General features: G+C 39.5%; 3 protein-coding genes and 1 pseudogene across 4 annotated transcripts in view; 2 read left to right on the forward strand and 2 right to left on the reverse strand.

Moving 5' to 3' along the window:
• The window catches only part of LOC146465230 (blastula protease 10-like), a 532,877-nt gene that overhangs the window by 190,308 nt on the left and 321,696 nt on the right, over positions 1 to 20,873 (forward strand). The window lies entirely within an intron of this gene.
• Positions 6,707 to 8,075, reverse strand: LOC146465251 (uncharacterized; annotated as a pseudogene). Its single transcript, XR_014868337.1, has 2 exons — positions 7,977 to 8,075; positions 6,707 to 7,331 (listed from the first exon to the last, which is right to left on the reverse strand). The product of XR_014868337.1 is annotated as an uncharacterized LOC146465251 (transcript).
• Positions 12,511 to 13,997, forward strand: LOC146465252 (uncharacterized). The gene is made up of 2 exons (XM_085128678.1): positions 12,511 to 12,647; positions 13,389 to 13,997. Exons 1-2 carry the CDS (start codon positions 12,552 to 12,554, stop codon positions 13,857 to 13,859), a joined length of 567 nt encoding a protein of 188 aa, XP_084984804.1. The 5' UTR covers positions 12,511 to 12,551; the 3' UTR covers positions 13,860 to 13,997.
• On the reverse strand, positions 16,283 to 20,871 carry LOC146465253 (uncharacterized). The gene is made up of 2 exons (XM_085128728.1): positions 20,062 to 20,871; positions 16,283 to 19,485 (listed from the first exon to the last, which is right to left on the reverse strand). Exons 1-2 carry the CDS (start codon positions 20,108 to 20,110, stop codon positions 16,889 to 16,891), a joined length of 2,646 nt encoding a protein of 881 aa, XP_084984854.1. The 5' UTR covers positions 20,111 to 20,871; the 3' UTR covers positions 16,283 to 16,888.

Below are 20,873 nucleotides of genomic sequence, written 5' to 3' on the forward strand. Positions count from 1 at the left end.
CAACATCCTTACGACAGACGCACACAACACGAAAAATGTCGTAGGATTTTAAAACATGTTTTAAAATCCTGCGACAATCGTAAGTAAAGGCAATGTTGAGTGGCGAGAGTTGTGTACGATTTTTACATGACGCAAGCAGCGCGCGCTCTAAAAATCGCATGCGACAGTCGTAAGAGAAAATCGTACCGTCTAAATCGCCCTTAAGGCATCTAAATACTGTTAGGCATGTACGAAAATTCCAGCGGTCAATAAGAGAAATCCAGCCTAGCTTTCTAAACAGTTGTTCTGAGCGCTCTTCTCTGATCATTTTTCTGAGTATTATCCTGGCTACCCTCTTCTGCAATCTTAGTAGTCTATCAAGGCATGTCTTATCTGAGTTTGACCATATAATGTCACAATATTCATACCGAGTGGTAGCACAAGATTGCCATGTAGGTGTTTAAAAGTATCTGCGCTGAGATATTTCCTAATTCTGCCAAGGAGGCCTAATCTTTTAGATGCTTTTGATGCAACAGCATCAATATGGTCATGTCATGTCATAGCACTGTCAAACAAAACCCTAAGTACTTTACTGACTGAGTAAGTTCGAAAAAGGTTCCAGATAGTGATAGCACAGGCTTATCTGATCTCACAAGGCGCTGTTTGGAACCAAAAAGTATGATTTTGGTTTTTGTACAGTTCATAATCAGGTCATTGTGTTGTACTGAGAACATTAAGTTTATCTTGTAGTACAGATTCGATTATTTTCGCATCCCTGTCTGCAAAGAAAAGAGCTGTATCGTCGGCATACATAACTACCTTGCAGCTTGGATAACAGTTGGAAGGTCATTAATAAAAATTATAAAAAGTAATGGACCCAAAACGGAGCCTGTGGTACTCCTAGTGACAGATCCATAGTATCAGATAAAGTTCCATTAATGGTAACAGACTGAGTTCTGTGAGCAAGATAGTCAACAGACCAGTCCAGGGCATGGCCTCTAATGCCGACGTTATAAAGTTTGACCTTTAGAATAGAATGGTTAATCGGGTCAAAAGCCTTGCTAGGGTCAATAAATAATGCACCAATGAGGTTTCCGTTGTCAATGCTCTTTAATATGAGAAACGTCTAGGAGTGCAGTACAGGTAGAGTGCCCAGGTCTGAAACCAGACTGATTTAGTGAAAGCAACTTGTTGGTGGTCAGATGGCCATAGACTTGCTTATGAACTACACGTTTAAAAATCTTCATTATAAGTGGAAGTACAGAAATAGGTCTATGGTTGGTAAGGTCTGAAAGTGATCCAGCCTTGTGGAGAGGTGTGACGATGGCAAGTTTTCCATAACTTCGGCTGGTATTTGTCCTGATCGTAAGGATAGGTTGAAGATATAGGTAAGTGGAGAAGCTAAGACATTGGTGCTAGCTTTGAGGATACGTATGCGGATATCCTTAAAACCAGATGACTTGTTCACGCGTAACGAAGACAGTTCTTTGCGTACAACTGAATCAACTGTGACGTCCTGTCCTTAAAGGTAAAATCTGGAACCTCCTTGTTAATTGATACACAGAAAACATGCTTAGTTACGGATGCTGCCAATAGAGTAGTTCGAAGGCGAGCACCCAGTGCTGTAAAAAACTTGTTGAAGCAATTGGCTATTCCAAAATTGTCCGTGAAGCTCTCCTCATCAAGTTTTATTTCTTGCACTGTAGCCTTGGTCTTCTTAGGAATGAGTTTTCTTATAGCAGACCATAATCTGGATGAATCATGGGCATTTTCAGTAAGGATAGTATTGTAGTAATCACGCTTTGTTAATTCAATTTGACGAGTGACCTTATTTCTGAGGCTCTTACAACAATCCCAGTCTTTATCTAATTTCGACTTTACAGCTTTACGCTTCAAGGAGTCACGTTATTTCATTGAGTGTCTGATGTTATCCGACATCCACTGGGGCTGAGATCCACTTACACGAAGGGTGCGCAATGGGGCATGTTTGTTTCCGACGTCTTTCAGAAAAGTCTCTACAGCAAACCAAGCATCATCAGGATTTTCAAATAGGTAAGCGGTCTCCCAAGGCTGACTCTCGAGATCAGCAACAAATGCCGACGAGTCAAATCCTTTAAAACTGCGAACGTTGATAACCTTAGGTCTAGCTCTTGTTAATTTGTAAGTTCTATTGCAATAAATCATGTAATGATCGGACGTAGACAAATCAATAACTTCAGAATAAGTATAAAGTATCACCACACTTAAATCTTTCAATAGAACATCCGAGTGGTCACGGTGCGGTAGGTCATGGGTTTGATTCCTGTCGGGGACTCACGTAGCCTCCCACGCAGTCGTTTTTAGGGGACTCGGGGGAAGGGGGCGAAAGTAAATTGCACTTTCGATATGGCGGGGGTGACACAAAATAATAAGGAAGAATTCCCAAACTAGCGACAATAGCAAAGGTAGTGAGGTGGGGGAGGGGCGCCATGTTGGGGAGAGGTGGGAAGTGGAGAGAAAGTCGGTGGGAACTAGGAAATCTGACCTCACTCTAACCCCTGTCCTCCATGCCTATACGTTAAAGTAACTCAAAAATATTAAAGATCAGTACAGTCTTTGGAGGCAAACTATACCTAAGCCAGTGTTTTATCATAAAATCATAAACCCTAACCCTGCCCCTTAACTGTAACCCTTGTTCTAATCCAACACCAGCTCCTATTTTTCGGAAGCCAGCTAATAGACCATTTCCATTTGTACTGAGAAACCTATCATTTACACATATAAGTTATTTATTGCAGTTGTAGTCTCATCTGTGCATGATCAGTAAACTGAGTTGATAACCATGACAACATCAATTGTCTCCCTACGGTAATGTCATGCCTGTCGCCCGGTGGAGTCACGTGGCAATGATTGGAGTCGTGCTGACCGTACAGTGAGACTGTTTATGAACGGCGAGATGAAACTGGAACGTACTGTAGCAGAGAATAGAAATCTTGACTTCATGAATACTACCTATTCGGTTTACGACATAGGTTTGAAGAAGGACTCTGGAACCACGGTGCATGCGCACTTCAGCGATCTGATGTTGTTCAGCAGGGAGTTCCAGTATTCACCTTCTGAAAATTGTGAATGAGATAAGAAATGGGATATTTCTTAATGACCCACTGTGCAATTTTATTTGATCGCTTACTTCCCATGAACATCTAGATTTAACCTAACAAACGCTCTCACGGCAAATTTCGAAACCAAAATGAATAAAGTAACAGCACACTTCGTTGTGAGCATGACAATTTTTTAATGTTGAATTAAACGAGAAAGAGGGCTCATAAATAGATTCGATCATGTATCAATTTAGCGAAAATGCGAGTTTCATAGAAATGTGATTCGGAAGTACTTCGCTTAACATAACTCTAAAATCATTCGCAAAAATTTAGATTCCTTGAATCGCTCTGACGAAGTGCCAATGCTCGAAACGTCAGCACTCGATCGCGAATGTCTTTACGGTGACTAATTTACCTTATCATATCCGTTAAAAATACCAAATAATCATAGGGAAATCTTTGTTAGGCCAAAAACTCACAGAATCCATCGCAATCACGGCGTAATTACTTCTTTGCAACAATTAAATCGAAATTGACACTTATTGTAATCTCAGCCAAACATTTCACGTTATAACAACAAAACAGCAACAATCTTTATTTGTACTCTTACTTTATGTTAAGTTAATTGCAAAAAGATATGAAATAAAATTAGAGTACTGGCTGCCTGGAATAACCATAAGGGCTAGCGGGGCCAGGCAACCAGTTGACATCAGCATTACATGAAAATAAATTACAGATCAGCAAAACAGCACAAATTTACAAGAGACACACACAAGAACAGAGAAAATAATGGAATAGATATTACAACTAAAACTAAAATTAACTAAAACAGATACATACAACTAGGAATTACTACGCTATTAAAATGTAATCTCACTTGAGGAGTTGAATTAGGTAGCAAGATATCTTTTATAAAACTGTTCCAAATGTTTAAACTGGAAATCGTCAAATCTCTGGAGTCAGAGAATAGTACGTTTAAACCAACTTTCTACAGATAACTATAGGTTTTGTAAGTTGTGACTCGTTATAATGCGTTATGAGTTGTAGAGGTTTCGTGCTGGCTAATGAATGAATGAATGAATGAATGAATGAATGAATGAATGAATGAATGAATGAATGAATGAATGAATGAATGAATGAATGAATGAATGAATGAATGAATGAATAAATGAACGAACGAACAGACAGTGAATGAATCGGGATGCTCCGGTGAATGAATGAATGGATTATGTAGGATGTGAATGGATGGATATGTTGTAGTTAATTTTTTATCTCAGTTAATTTTTAGTTTTCCTTTGTTGTTATGGATGGTAATGAGTGTAAAACAAAGGAAAACATTCATAACAACAAAGGAAAACTAAAAATTAACTGAAACAGATACATACAGGTAGAGGGATGGATGGGATGGATTTCATGAGAATGCTTCCATCTTCGCTTGAAGCACTCAGATCTGTTTTGAGTGACGATCAAGAAAAATCAACTTGTGAGTGACTTTCGCTGCAATTACTGAATTAAATTAAACAGAACAGAATCGTCACTTTAAGAGCAAGGATTTTGATAGTTGAGTTTAATCGTTTGTCTCACGATTGAGTCACATAGATGTGGATCGCGACGTTTCGACCGCTATACTGCTGGTCTTCGTCAGGCGATGGTGTCGACTAATTGCGTAACAGTATAAGAAGCAGTTTATTGCCCATAAAAGCAGTGGTGAATTCATTTAAGGACTACCATTTCTTGTTCATAACAGAGATAACAGAGTTCTCGCCTGCAGCGAAATGGTTTTTTTTTTGCGGGGGAGGGGGGGGGGGGTTGTTTGGTAAGTTCCATAAAGTGGGATATACGGAGAGGCTTAGCCCTAAAGGTGCCCCCGCCCTTACCGCTCCCATAAAACGACAACTGTGGGATATCACTTAGTTGGGTTTATACAGTAAACATCGACTGGGAGGGAGGGAGATGCCAATAATATGAGCAGAGAAATGGGTCTAAGGCAAAGAAAAGTAGTTCGTGAAGGAATTGAATCGCTGCGTTAACAACACCATGGAATGGAAACTCTGAACGATCATGAACAACTTGAAACTTGGAGCTAATTCTGAAAAAGCTATTTTGAACTACATTTCCGGCGCTCATTAACACTTCATTAAACACCATAACGCGTATTTATGTAAAAAAAGAAACCAAGACAAAAAAAACAAACAAACAAACAAACAAAAAAAAAAACGTGTAATTACTGAGGAAAAACTGACACCGTAACCTGCATGATGAAGAGTAGCCAAACTATTCAAAACTTAGTTCCTGTTTTTTGGAGGATTTTAACCTCAGAAAATCCCGTTTTAGAGTTAAATAATTTTTAAAACTTTTTTTTTTTTATTATTTTATCTTTTTATTTTGTTTTTAAATTAGTTATTGACATGATAAAGGAGAGCTCCAGTCCTTCAGTTCCTTACATAGGAACATTGAGCCAACCGCCGACCGGTTGGCTCAGTTGGAAGATCAGAGGGGTCCCGTGCGGGAGTTTGCGGGTTCAAACCCCGGCCGGACCAACACTCAGGGTCTTTGAATTAATTGAGGAGAAAAGTGCTGCCATTGTAATGACATCTGCAAATGGTTACACTTTCTAGTCTTCTCGGATAAGGACGATAAATCTTAGGTCCCGTCTTCACAACCCTTGTTCATGATTACTTTGTGGGACGTTAAAGAACCCACACACTGTTCGCAGCAAGGGTACGGGACGTAGTTCCCGGTGTTGTGGTCTGGCCACAACACACATGCTTGGGTTGAGTGGGTGGGTGGGTGGGTGAAATCTAATATGGACCGACAGCGGCTACCAGAGGCGCCTTCACATGCTGACGTCCGCTTTTTCAGATACAAAAACAATTTCTTCGAGATAATCAATGGATGAAAACACCATGGAAGCAAGAGGGACGAGAGGCAAAGAAATACATAGTGAACGAAAACAATCGAGTAGCACTCGTGGCGTTAATTAAAATCTTGACTACCAGTAGTCTCTTATTTACCTCGGTAAGTGAAACACGCGAATGCGCGCGAAAATCGCCTCCCACGAATCCCGGAGTAAGATAGAGTGGTTTTGATTCGCTGTATTTCTTGATTGGTTGACAAAACCCACACCACTTTCTCGACCAACGAGAAGCAAAACCAAACCCAATCTTGATTTGCTCGCACGCGCTTTCCCGCGCTCGACGCCGATTACATGCATTTTGTTCAAATTCTGATTGGTCGATTGCGCTGTTTGCATCTCTTGTGATTCGTCAAGATAAATAATTACTTTGGGGTTTAATTTAGTTTTACGAACACCCAACTGAAATCCGCTCTATTAGAGGCCTCATGAGGTCAACGCACTTTGCAAGACGCATATCTAGATTGTGGCGTAGTTAGGCCTTCCTTTTCCGTTCGCTGTTCGGCAGAGGAAAGTTGTTTTTTTATCATTCTTTTTCAGCCTGAATTTGCTCATCTCGTCATAAAAGACGCCATGTCTCTCCAATGTACACAGAACTTCGACACTCGCATGAGATTCTGTATACAACGTCTTCGACCTCGGAAAACTCCGTTTTAGATCCAAATAATTTTAAAAGGTTAGATGACGAGCGGTGAAAATTTCATAAACACTATCAATAAATAAGAAGAAGTGCTTACCATTGAAAGCTTTAATTTATTTGGTTTAACTTCCACCTTTTTATTCCCAGAGATTCTAACAATAAATGATTGATGTATTCCTATCGACCCTTATCACTGTTATAGTGTTAATGCCCCGCTAACAACAACGCCAAGAACACTTTTCTGTTTACGGCTTTCGGCAGCAACGGAAGCAAAAATAGAGGTAGCCGTAATCCATGGCGGCTTCCTCAGAACTGGATGCCTCGTTCCCCCCGGGCGATAGACTGCCGCTACATTTGTAGTTGTAAAAGTTGCCAAGGATCTGCCCATTCTTTGTAGCCTTTTCCTTTTTTCCATACACGGAAACCTCTGCATCGCATCTGCTGTACACAGTTGCAGCACAGATCTCAGTGCAGGACTTCTTGTCAGGAGTATTTCTCACCATTACCGCGTTACGCCAGCGTCACTTCCTCCTCTGGCGGTGCTTCCTCTGCAGGCAGCAGCGGCCGACATGTGCAGTGACTGCCAGGCTAAGTCGTATGCCGAATACTTGTCGTATCCAGCATCAAGGAGGTCTTGAGGCAGACAGCCATTGTCATCGAGTAAGGCAAAGCTCCCAGGTTAGCCTGCCTTGTCCAGCCGAGCTTTGAGTTCGGAAACCTGGAATAAATCGCATGATATAGCTTAGCTTGGCTTCAAGTTATGTTGCATATCCTTCTAGGGACCAAAAATGTATAAATTTTATATCAAAGTCATTTTACATTTCCCATGCCTTATTTCTTAAAATGCGTTAGTTTCATTCTTTCAACTGCAGAAAATTATACTCCATTCCATCAAAAAGGTCTTTTTGAGACTGTACTGATTGAAATAAAAATAAACTGGTTGTAAACAATCCTTCCAAAGATTTTCGCGGTTGCTGAAAGCACAGCGATAGGTGGGGAGGTATTTAAATCATCCTTTGATATGCCTTACGATTCGCTCAATTGACTTGTTAAACATGACCGTCAAGTTATTACAAATTATCGGAAGTACCTACTTTATTACCAACGCGACATACTATCTAGTGCAGACGACATAGTTTTAATAACGTCAAGAATTTCACCTGGTGTGGTTTCATGCCGAATGTTGCGTGGAAGCAAGTCTAAGAGCTGATTTCTGTAAAACTTTTATTGAAATGTCCAGTGATTTCCTTGGCGTCATGGAAAATAAGTTATCTAAACTTCAGTTTATGGACTTTGAAAAGTTAACTGATCACAAATTCGAAATAAACGCTGTCATGTTTGAGGAAATACAGTAATTGTTAACCTCTTGTTGTAATTTGTTCAATTTTCCTCCTCTAGCATCAGTCCCAGTGATGAACAGTAGAACAAGTAGAGCCGAAGTAGAGAAACAAGATAGCTTCATGTCTCTTGATTTCTTTGATCAAAGAAGAAAGGGAAACATGTCTTTTAAAATGAATGCTTGTATAGATTTTGTGAATTTTCAATCTACTCTCCTTATTACACCATATTGTGATTAAGCAACTTTTGTTGCTCAACTACCTAAATTAAAATAAAAGTAGGGCCTGTTTGTATGGACAAAGGTTGTTCTGAATTAAGGTGTGGATATCTGAGAGAAAAGGTAACACAAAAGTAAAGAAAAATTAAAATAAAAGCGTTTTAGTAGACCATGTAAAAGCGATTTTTCAAGAATGCAAAATATGGTAACCTTCAGTACATAGGCAAGCGAAAAAATATGTGACACGGTGACCATACGCGTTGAAAACAATTATCAGTGTCCTGAGGGGGTTTATTTCAATCCATTGTTAAAATGTTTGCAAAATTTGAGTCACGGGCTTTTAATTTAAGCAGGAAAAAAACACTGAACTTCGAATTCTTGACTTTACTTAAAGACCGAATGGGTGCCAGTAAATATGTGACACACCATAAGCGTTGAAAACAATTATCAGTGTCCTAAGGGTGTTCATTTCAATCAATCATTTCATTGGTTAAAATGTTTACAAAAAGTTGAGGTACGTGCCAGAGCATAATTAGAAATGAAATTCTTCACTTCACCGAATGGTTACTAGTAAATACGTGATAAACTTTTGAAACAGACCACTATCGTTGAAAATCATTTTTGTCAACCCTCTCAAATACTGTTTCCAAGACTCTCTCGTAAGTGACCACTGCTCAAATTTCTGAATCGATCGCAACCATTTTCGGGACTAGCAATTTGAAGAGGCTGTCCTTGTTGGAATAGCCTCCCACGCAGTCGTTTTTAGGGGGCTCGTATTACCTCTTCCCCGTTACGAATTCTTTGATTGCAGTTAGTTAATAGGCATTTAAACGAGAAATTTTAAACGAAGGGCACACGGTGCTGTAATCTCACCTAAGGTCAAGTTCTGTCTCCGCCGTGATGTTTTTCACTGTTCCCGCGAGAGGCGTTCTGGGCCAACGTCAACCTTCCAGAGTTTAGAAGGTTCAGCGTGATTGGCTTAACAGCGGAAAGGAATGTGGCGGTTGGGTGAGCAGGCGTTTGTGGGGAGGAGGTAATAGGAGTCCCCAAAATACGACTACGTGGGAGGCTAACGTTAGAACGGATAAGGCAAATTTCGGCTTTTCAGCGATTTCGCTGGTTTTTTCTATTAACATCAATCATTATATCCCATAAAAAAATATCACATTTACTGAGCTCAATGCGATTTTTTTCGTTGCTGGCGAGACGGTTTACAAGGTGACCTCAAAACTACCCATTTTACCTTTGGGGACTCTACAATTTATCTATACATTGCCGGTGCTTCCAAAACGTCATTCCTTGCTCAAACAGCTTGAATATTTTACACATTAAACTTTCCATTTGTCAATAACAATTGAAATGTTTAACGTTTGTTTTCTGTAAAATTTTGAATGAGTTACAATTTTTTCAAAATAGCTCCTCCTAAACTTCAGAATGCATTAAACGTGACATACATGTAGCTAAAGCCTATTTTTACAAAAGTGGGACCTGACTTAGGGTCAAGTCTATTTTAACTCAAAAGCACTAACACCAATCTACTAATGTATGGAATAAAATCTGTGGGAACTTTACGCTGCGTGCCGTACAGAGTTCCGCGATACCCCTAATATTCACGGATTTCAATCGAAACAAAACGTAAAGCCGTCAGACCGATATACACATTTCTGAAGCGAACTCTTTTAGAAATACAATAATAATCACTAGGTAAACATTTCTGGCCAAATTTTAGAGAAGATCTATCCTTTTGTTGGTATTCTAAATGAAACCTCTCGAGCTATTTTTCTTTTCCACGATGTGCTATAGCAGTGTTTGTTTTGCGTGACTGACAGTTGTTCATTTCAAGGTATATATTCAATATTCACTCTACGTTCAATTTAAAGCGTTTCCGCCGCTAAGCCAATCACGCTGAACCTTTTAAACTCTGGAGGGTTGACGTTGACCCCAGAACGCCTCTCGCGGGAACAGTGAAAAACATCACGGCGGAGACAGAACTTGACCTTAGGTGAGATTACAGCACGTGTGCCCTTCGTTTAAAATATCTCGTTTAAAAGCCTATTAACTAACTGCAATCAAAGAATTCATAACGGGGAAGAGGTAATACGAGCCCCCTAAAAACGACTACGTGGGAGGCTCTTCTAACAAGGACAGCCTCTTCAAATTGCTAGTCCCGAAAGTGGTTGCGGTCGATTCAGAAATTTGTGCAGTGGTCACTTACGAGAGAGTCTTGGAAACAGTATTTGAGAGAGTTGACAAAAATGTTTTTCAACGATAGTGGTCTGTTTCAAAAGTTCATCACGTATTTACTAGCAGCCACTCGGTGAAGTGAAGAATTTCATTTCTAATTATGCTCCAGCACGTACCTCAACTTTTTGTAAACATTTTAACCAATGAAATGATTGATTGAAATAAACACCCTTAGGACACTGATAATTGTTTTCAACGCTTGTGGTGTGCCACATATTTACTGACACCCATTCGGTCTTTAAGTGAAGTCAAGAATTCGAATTTCAATGTTTTTTCCCTGCTTAAATTAAAAGCCCGTGACTCAAATTTTGTAAACATTTTAACAAAGGATTGAAATAAACCCCCTTAGGACGCTGATAATTGTTTTTAACGCGTGTGGTCACCGTGTCACATATTTACTAGCAACCATTTGGTCGTTAAGTGTACTCAAGAATTCGAAGGTAAGTGTTTTCTACCTACTTCAATTAAAAGCCTATTTATTTCAGCACACTTCTTTGAATTGTTAGAAGGGTGAAGACTTCGCTGGAAAGGTGGTAAGATTACAAAACGAAGTATCACTTTAAACTAAATGTAGCCATTCGGCATCCGAATTATATCAGTGATATAACACCTCATATAAGAGACCCAGTTAATTCTTGAATTGTTCCCATCAGTATTCTAATCACAATTTGTCCATGCGTGTTTTCGCAGTATAAGTGAGTTCTGATATATTCGAAACGTTTGCCTGAATTTTCAGAAACACAGTTATCAACAACTCACTGTTTGCAGCTTTTCATGCTACTGATCAGGATCCCAGTTTTCTTGCCGAGTTTTTGCCAAGGCCACAGTGTTTTTTGTAAGCTAAAACCGGCTCATTTTCATGCTCAGTGCTTCTGGCTTGAATCCGATTTTCCTCAAACAGAAATACAGCACTTGAATTAGCTGGTCAAGCTTCAAGCTAGAAGGTCATTTATTGAAAGCCGCAAATGATCTAACGAAACGAAACGAAAATGAAATAACGTTTGTTAAGAATAAATAGCATTACAGTCGACTCCCGATAACTCGAACCCTCGCTAACTCGAACCTCGCGCTAACTCGAAACAATTTTCCTTTCCTTTCAGGTCATTTTCTAAATTCTTTTACCCCCGATAACTCGACCTCCCGTTAACGCGAACCTTTTTCAATTTCCCTTGAAGGTTCGAGTTATCGGGAGTCGACTGCATCTACGAGTGATACCAAAGCCCATTATGGGTTATAACATTAAAAAGACGAATGATAACACAAGCCACAAAGCTCTCAACAATTAGAATTATTACCGCCGCATTGTTTAGATTCATAGCTCCTCCGACACAAAACGTACCAAGGAAAGTTTTCCTCGCGTTCAATCGTTCATCTTAACATCCTTATATTAATAACTTCATTTTAAACTAGAAATACGTGACTCGCAAAGCCTCGCGAAGCTAGGGCTGGATGAACAGTTGATTTCTACCTTGGTTGTACTGCCTGTGATATATTAATAACTTCATTTTAAATGAAAGTTTATAGTACGTTATGCTATCTTCTCGCATTCGTTTATTTAAAGCCATATGTCGTTGAAAATAAAGACAGCTTTAGAGCTCCTGTTAACCAGCATCGCTCTAATCCTTGATACTTCATAAAACATAGCTTTTTAGCATTATATCATTATTAATTCTATTTAACTCTATCCGTGATATACTATAAAATGATTAAAAACAAAAAACGGGACCGAGCGGAACCATTAGTTTTAACAATGTTTTAATGCTTAATGAATTGCAGTGATTAATAAACAATTTTCAGTTGGTAAATTATTGATTTTTTCGCTTGCCTATGTACTGAAGGTTACCATATTTTGCATTCTTGAAAAATCGCTTTTACATGGTCTACTAAAACGCTTTTATTTTAATTTTTCTTTACTTTTGTGTTACCTTTTCTCTCAGATATCCACATATTAATTCAGAACAACCTTTCCATACAAACAGGCCCTACTTTTATTTTAAAAAGGTAATTGAGCAACAAAAGTTGCTTAATCACAATATGGTGTAATAAGGAGAGTAGATTGAAAATTCATAAAATCTATACAAACATTCATTTTAAAATACACATTTTCCTTTCTTCTTAGATCAAAGAAAATCAAGAGACATGAAGCCCTCTTGCTTCTCTACTTCTCTACTTGTTCTACTGTTCATCACTGGGATTGATGCTAGAGGAGGAAAATTGAACAAATTACAACAAGAGGTTAACAATTACTGTATTTCCTCAAACATGACAGCGTTTATTTCGAATTTGTGATCAGTTAACTTTTCAAAAGTCCATAAACTGAAGTTTAGATAACTTATTTTCCATGACGCCAAGGAAATCACTGAACATTTAAATAAAAATTTTACAGAAATAAGCCTTAAGACTTGCTTCCACGCAACGTTCGGCATAAATTTTAGAACCATTTGATTTCGACGCGGATGCTTCCCCAGGATTTTCCCAAAGGCTGAGTTCCTTTGAATTAAAAGAAACCACACCAGGTGAAATTCTTGACGTTATTAAAACTATGTCGTCTGCAGTAGATGGTATTTCGCGTTTGGTAATAAAGGAGGTACTTCCGATGATTTGTAATACCTTGACGGTCACGTTTAACATGTCAATTGAGCGTAATGCTTAAGCTGGGAAAAGTTATACCGAATCGTAAGGCACATCAAAGGATGATTTAAATAGCTCTGGACCTATCGCTGTGCTTTCATTAATCGCGAAAATCTTTGAAAGGATTGTTTACACCCAGTCTATTCTTATTTCAATCAACACAGTCTCAAAAAGACCTTTTTTGAGGGAATGGAGTATCATTTTCTGCAGTTAAAAGAGTGAAAGTGACGTATTTTGTATAACGTATTAATGACTCTGACATAAAATTTGTACATTTTTGGTTCCTAGAAGGATATGCAATAAAACTTGAAGCCAAGCTGAGCTATATCATGCAATTTATTTCAGGTTGCCGAACTCAAAGCTCGGCTGGACAAGGCCGGCCAACCTGGGGGCTTTGCCTTACTCGATGACAATGGCCGTCTGCCTCAAGACCGCCTTGATGCTGGATACGACAAGTATTCGGCATACGACTTGGCCTGGCAGTCACTGCACATGTCGGCAGCTGCTGCCTGCAGAGGAAGCACCGCCTCAGGAGGAAGTGGACCCTGGGCTAACGCGGTTATGGTGAGAAATACCCGTGACACGAAGACCTGCACTGAGATCTGTGCTCCAACTGTGTACAGCACCTGCGACGGAGAGGTTTCCGTGTATGGAAAAAAGGATAAGGCTACAAAGAATGGGCAGATCGTGGGCGCCTTTTACAACTACAAATGTGAGAATGCACATAACGGGGGAAACGAGGCATCCAGTCCTGACGAAACCGTCATGGATTACGGCTACCCCTATTTTAGCTTCTGCTGCTGCCGAAAGCCGTAAACAGAAAAGTGTTCTGGGCGTTGCTGTTAGCGGGGCATTAAAACTGTAACGGTGATAAGGGTCGATAGTAATACATCAATCATTTATTGTTAGAATGTCTGGGAATAAAAAGGTGGAAGTTAAACCAAATAAATTAAAGCTTTCAATGGTAAGCACTTCTTCTTATTTATTGATAGTATTTATGAATTTTTCACCGCTCGTCATCTTACCTTTTAAAATTATTTGGATCTTAAACGGGGTTTTCCGAGGTTGAAGACGTTGTATACAGAATCTCATGCGAATGTCAAAGTTCTGTGAATATTGGAGAGACATGGCGTCTTTTATGACCAGATGAGCAAAGTTAGGGTGACAAAGAATGATATAGAACAAGAAAAACAACTTTCCTCTGCCGAACACCGAACGAAAAAGGAAGTCCCGACTACGCCACAATCTAGATATGCGTCTTGCAAAGCACGTTGACCGCGTGAGGCCTCTTAGAGCGGATTTCAATTGGGTGCTCATCAAACTAAATTAAACCAAAGCAATTATATATTTTGACGAATCACAAGAGACGCAAACAGCGCAATCGGCCGATCGGAATTGAACAAAATGCATGTAATCGGCGTCGAGTGCGGGAAAGTGCGTACGAGCAAGTCACGACTGGGTTTGGTTTTGCTTCTCATTGGTCGAGAAAGTGTCAATCAATCAAGGAATACATTGAAGCAAAGCCACTCTGTTTTACTCCAGGATTCGTGGGAGGCAATTTTTGCGCGCATTCGCGTGTTTCACTTACCGAGGTAAATAACAAGATAAGACAAGATTTTAATCGACGCAACGAATGCTACGCGATTTTTTTCGTTCGCCTTGTGTTTCTTTCTCTCTCGTCCCTCCCTCTTCCATGGTGTTTTCGTCCATTGAGTATCTCGAAGAAATTGTTTTTGTATCTGAAAAAGCGGATCCAAGAGGCAATGGAAAGTGTTTCGACAATTTGCGCTTTTATATATTGCTGGCCAAAAAATTTAGCCATTGTTACAGAGATAATGATTTTCTCCGCGTATCTGAATGAGCTACGTGGTATCTTCTGTAGAAAAGAGGAAGGAAGCCTGGTGATGAATGAATGAATGAATTCTAATATACCACACATATCACCAAGTCTCATGGCGGTTTATAATTCTATGGGGTGAGATCGGACGTCAGCATGTGAAGGCGCCTCTGGCTAGCCGCTATCGGTTCATTTTAGATCTCGATTAGATTATTGGCATCCCCCTCCCTTACAGTCGATGTTTACTGTATAAACCCAACTAAGTGATATCCCACAGTTGTCGTTTTATGGGAGCGGTAAGGGCGGGGGCACCTTTAGGGCTAAGCCTCTCCGTATATCCCACTATATGGAACTGACCAAACCCCCCCCCCCCCCCCCCAACAACAACAACGACAGCAACAACAAACATTTAGCTGCAGGCGAGAACTCTGTTACAAAAAAGAAATGGTTGTCCTTAAATAAATTCACCACTGCTTTTATGGGCAATGAAATGCCCTGGACAATAAACTGTTACTTATACTGTTAGGCAATCACTCGACACCATCGCCTGATGAAGACCAGCAGAATAGTGGTCGAAACGTCGCGATCCACATCTATGTGACTCAATCGTGAGACAAACGATTAAACTCAACCATCAAAATCCCTACTCTTAAAGTGACGATTCTGTTCTGTTTAATTCAATTCAATTCAGTAATTGCTTCAAGCAAGGATGGAAGCATTCTCATGAAATCCATCCCATCCATCCCTCTACGTATATGTATCTGTTTTAGTTAATATTTTATCTTAGTTAATTTTTAGTTTTCCTTCGTTTTACACTCATTACCATCCATAACAACAAAGGAAAACTACAAATTAACTGAGATAAAAAATTAACTACAACATATCCATCCATTCACATCTTACATAATCCATTCATTCACTCACTCGAGCATCCCGATTCATTCACTGTTCGTTCATTCATTTATTCATTCATTCATTCATTAGCCAGCACGAAACGTCTACAACTCATAACACATTATAACGAGTCACAACCTACAAAACCTAGTTATCCGTAGAAAGCTTGTTTAAAACCTAAAACGTACTATTCTCTGACTCCAGGGATTTGACGATTTCCTGTTTAAACAGTTGGAACAGGTTTATAAAAGATATCTTCCTACCTAATTGAACTCCTCAAGTGAGATTACATGATAATAGCGTAGTAATTCCTGGTTGTAATATCTATTCCATTAGTTTCTCTGTCCTTGTGTGTGTCTCTTGTGAATTTGTGCTATCTTGCTGACCTGTAATTTATTTTCATTTAATGCTGATGTCAACTGGTTGCCTAGCGCCGCTAGCCCCTATCGTTGTTTGAGGCAGCCAGTACTCTAATTTTATTTCATATCTTTTTGCAATTAACTTAAGGTGGCTGAACACAGTTTTGGAAAATCTGAGTACCTGTACTTCTGCGTGATGCCACATTTAAATGCTAATAGCTGTTGAGCCCATACTTGGCATAAGTAATAAACAATACCGCAAAAGTTGATTTGTGAAGTTGGTTTTATAAGGTGGGCCGTTTCCATGGCAATGGAAGAGATCGAATGCAACCTAATAAAGCTAGTTTTTTCCATTTATCGGAAAATCCACTCATTAGATTTTTACTTAAAATTGCACACATGTAAAGGGGCCTATGACATCTTTATGACGGGAACTTCACGCGATTCTGACAGACAGGTGTTTATTTATTTACAAAAATAAAGTTTTACTATATTCTTGGGCATATTGCTGATTTCCTCTGTCAGTTTTTATTTTTTTTGTTTCTGGTGTCTGAGACGTAATTTTGTCTGAAAGCATGCAAAAATATATGGATTTTTAATGACTGGATTTTGAAAAAAATAGATTTGTTTACCTAACGAAGCGCTCACAAATTTCGAACATACTGCGCATGCGCAACTTTTTGCGAGCGGTTCGAGCGGTATGTTAATTCGAAGCGTTAAGAAATGTGTCCACGACGAAAAACTAAACAGAAAACCTAAGGTTCAGCATTCGCAACGGCGGCCACCCGACTTTTAAAGTGATTTACAAGTGCATTTAAAGCGACTACATCAGAAGTTCCACGAGGGCGGCGAGTCGATCTATTTGTTGTTGGCGGATTTGCCAGTATGGCAACGAGTCCTTGCTCGCCATGTGCTTTCCATAAGTTTTCAAGGTCCTTCAAACCAATTCCGGAATCAGCCAGTCTTTTGGTCAAAGACCTTTTAACGACTCCAGAACAGATTACTCCTTCAAAGGACTTCAGCAAACTGTGGCTTTTGTCAAGGTATGCCAGATCTTCCATGGCTGAACTCAGCGATGTCGTGTTGCTCTTGTCGATGATTTCTTCTGTTGTTGTGTGAATGGAAGAGTTGAAGAGGATTTTTGTTAGGGCTTTTACATCTTCAACTGCATCGTGGCCGTCGAAATCACTGTTAAAAAGGTGTTTGTATAGAGATTCTTGGTTGATGTTGACATAGGAACCGTCAGCTGCTTTCAGAGCTTCGCGTTGGTCTTTGACAAGATTACGAAACAGAACGAGACTATCACCAAAGTGAATATTTAGATCTTTCATTCTCTGAATGAGCTCTGGAAAATAGCGAAGGATTGTTCTCAGTAACACAGGAGTGTCAAAAGTGTTAGAGTTATGGCCAATGAGGACAACGTTCATGGAGCTACCAGGAACAGCTGGTACGTTTAGTGAACTAATTTCTTCGAGAAAATCAACGAACGATTTCAAACACTCATTGTACGCGACAGTTTCCAAGAATATGCCTCCACGATGAAGCATTTTTCTACCACCAAGCCATGTTGTTTGCAATCTATTTACTCGCGTAGCATGAGGAGAAATGCCCTTTTCTGGAAGTGTATATTTTGAAAATTTGTTGCCTTGTTTGGTTTGGGCTGCAAGTTGTAATATTTCGGCTTCTTTCCCCCCACAGCTTGTTTCGGTGTCGAAAACGACGAAAACAAAATTTCCGCTACTTATTTCACCAGTTGGACATCTGACATATTTCTTGGGAGGTCGGCAAGTAAATGTAGGTACAGTATTTTCAAATTCTTTGAAAGTTTCTGGCGGGACAGTGGCTTGTTGAAGTAAATCGGGGTTCAAGTTCAAAGCAATTCCACTCTCATAAGTTATTTCCTCCCGGTTGAGCTCCGATTTATTTCTTGACTTTTTTTTCAAATAATTTTTCCTTCGCTGTTTTTTAAATTCAACAGTAGCCTTCCTTTTCTTTTGTTCTTCCCTCTCGTTGTCCATTGACCTTATATTTTTCTCAGTAATTGTACCAGGTTCAATGTTTGCGCATCGCAGAGTATCAGCTAAATATTGTTTACCCAGATTAGTTTGTGCGACAGCAGCAGCTATTCGGTGATCTGAACTTTCGCTTCCTCCGTAAAAACGAATCTTCGGTACCTTGGAACCAACTGTGCTGTGGAAACTTTCATTGATTTGGGAAGATGCGTTTTCCACTATTTTGTTAATGAGAAGATCACTGGTGTAGACTTCAAATAAATCAGTTAGAACCTTTTTTAAGTTTTCACCCTTTAAGTCGGTGCCATTAGGGAGATCTTTGTGTTTGTATTTTTCTGGATTTTTATGCCACATACACCAGCTCAAGTTGTTGTCTTTGCATTGTCTATGGTCCCCAAAAGCATGAGGAACAATTGCAGCAAGTGAAATTTTTAGTTTTTGGGGCTCTCCTTTGTTTTGATTCAAGCAGTAGCTAAAGCATTTCTTGAAGTATTCAATGACCTTTGGTGATAGTGGAGACTCTCTAGGACAACTTTGTTTCTGTGCGCTTATTTTGTGTAAATGACTTACAAGTGTTCTCGTTGCATGAGTAGTGTCTGACCATTTCTCAACGTTATAGACCACCTCTTCTCGAATCTTTGCTATCGTAGAACTATCATCATCTCCTATAAAGACTGAGTATTTGACACCATAATTTGGTGCTTCACTGAAAAGCTTAGCTCCTACCTGGGGTTCCATAGATTTGGAAGAACCTTTGTGATTCAGACGAGAGTCATGTTTTGTAGGTTGTGTACCTTTTGACTTGGCATTGTCACAAATTCTGCAAAATTTATTAGCAGATGCAAAATTTATGACCTGTCTAGTTTTTGAACCCATTATTGCCCCATGTCCAGTCAGCGAATCGTTTGCCTTTCCACGTTTCAACCACTGCATATCGTATGACACAGATAAAGGTAGCAGGCCATCCTCGCCAGGAACTGTCCCAGTTGCTTTTTCGATTTCAATTTCATTTTCTAAGACCATTTCACATGAATTTGCTGCAACATCTTCTATGGCTAGGCCTATTTCTCGTTCACGGCGTTTGTATGCACTTCTGTTTATTGATGGTGCATCAAGGGTTGTTAACAAGCTATTGATGTGGCTATATCCAATGCCATTGTCGATGGCTCCAAGTGCAATTCTAGTATTTACGTCATATGGCTGAGGCCCTCGCCTGCCAAACTGATGCTGTCTCGAAGTTTTAATTTTGTTGATCTTTTTACAGATTTGACACACCACTGATAAAACACTTGCACAGCCTTCTTTTTTCTCTTCCACTGCATTTGAAATACAAAGAGGTCCTAAAACGAATTGGAGGATAAAACTTTTATTATATGCTACAAAGCCAGTATTTAAATTTCTATCAGTCATACATGTATGTACTGTTGGGGCTCAAAGTGAGGCACGATTTACAATGGTTTCTTATATAATTTTACTTTCCAACAATGCATACATGTAGGATACATCTTATAAAATTATCTGAAAAGCTTCAATAATCCAGTCCTGGTGCTGAGAAAAAAGATTGAAAATATTTCTGATAGTTTGTTGACACTGAAGTGTTTGTCCAAGCATTTGCCATCTATGTGATATTTGTAAACTGTTACATCAGACTGTTATGTTTGGTGGACACCAGCAAGTTTTTTTTTTATGACTGATCGTATAAAAATTATTCCAGTAATGGTAGCAACTTTAGCAGGAAATAAATAAATAAAATAATAAAATGCTGTGTGCATTTGTCACTTTGGTACAGTACAAAAGTGTGCCTGTGATTGAGAATTTTCATTTCTGGTTCCCTTGAGGTACTGTACACATGTAGATATTGGACTGAGAGTAGGTATTGTAGGAATATTGATAAGGAAATGTTGTGGGCTCTTTACCGGATTTGCAGTGCTGACAACTTTGTAAAGACAGTTGTAGCAGACCCATATCAACAAATCTGTAGCCTGATAGTTTAATTGGATTTTTATATTCCTGATCCTTTCCAGTACTGCAAGTCTGTAAATAAATACAAAGATAAACATTTACATGGAGTTTGTAATAATCCAAGTACTGTAAAAAGAAAAATGCAAAAAAGAGCCAATGTCATATGATGTTATTTATCCTTACCAATTGCTGTGTTTGTGTCTCTCTTTTTCGAAGAACTGGTGGGTCTAGCACGGGAGGTGGCTGGTCGTTCTCATCGTCCTCTTCTGAAAACAAGCGGCGTTTACAACTTTCTGCTCGAGCGGCTTCAGTCCTTGCTCTTCTTTTAGCGGCTTTCGCTGTCCGCGACCGAAAAAAAGGTTGTTTTCCGGGCGTTGAAAATTCGTTTTCATCATTTTCCCCGCAGAAAGCGGTAGGTCCAAACACCAAGGAAAGCAGGGCGCTAGCGAGGGGTATACCGAAAAAGCTTGTAAACCTGTGCTTACTTTGGCAACTTTTTGTCACGCAAAGATCGCGACTCGTTTCACGATTATCGTACGGATTGTTGAGTTGAGTTGCTGGACTCGGCCATTTTGCACATAATAGCCGGACAGAATAATTATTTGGAATTAAATTTACCCGTCTGGGAAATGCACGAAAATTGAAACTACATTTTACGAGCAGACGAGAACTGGAGAAAAATATTTTTGCTACGGACTTGGCCGCCACGTTTGTTTTTGTTTTTAAAAGCCGCGCCGTGTTACGTAATACCGCTGGCCACCCAGGC

This window comes from Pavona decussata, unplaced genomic scaffold (assembly GCF_977016875.1).
Source record: "Pavona decussata unplaced genomic scaffold, jaPavDecu1.1 SCAFFOLD_156, whole genome shotgun sequence".
In the NCBI taxonomy this organism is placed as follows: Eukaryota; Metazoa; Cnidaria; class Anthozoa; order Scleractinia; family Agariciidae; genus Pavona; species Pavona decussata.

Bases quoted from the DNA above. Each gene is read 5' to 3' on its own strand.
- LOC146465252 (XM_085128678.1), top strand. From the start codon at position 12,552: ATGAAGCCCTCTTGCTTCTCTACTTCTCTACTTGTTCTACTGTTCATC. The intron at 12,648-13,388 runs GTTAACAATTAC...AATTTATTTCAG, and splicing joins TGAACAAATTACAACAAGAG to GTTGCCGAACTCAAAGCTCG.
- LOC146465253 (XM_085128728.1), bottom strand. From the start codon at position 20,110: ATGGGTCTGCTACAACTGTCTTTACAAAGTTGTCAGCACTGCAAATCC. The intron at 19,486-20,061 runs GTAAAGAGCCCA...AATTCGTTTTAG, and splicing joins TTGTCAGCACTGCAAATCCG to GACCTCTTTGTATTTCAAAT.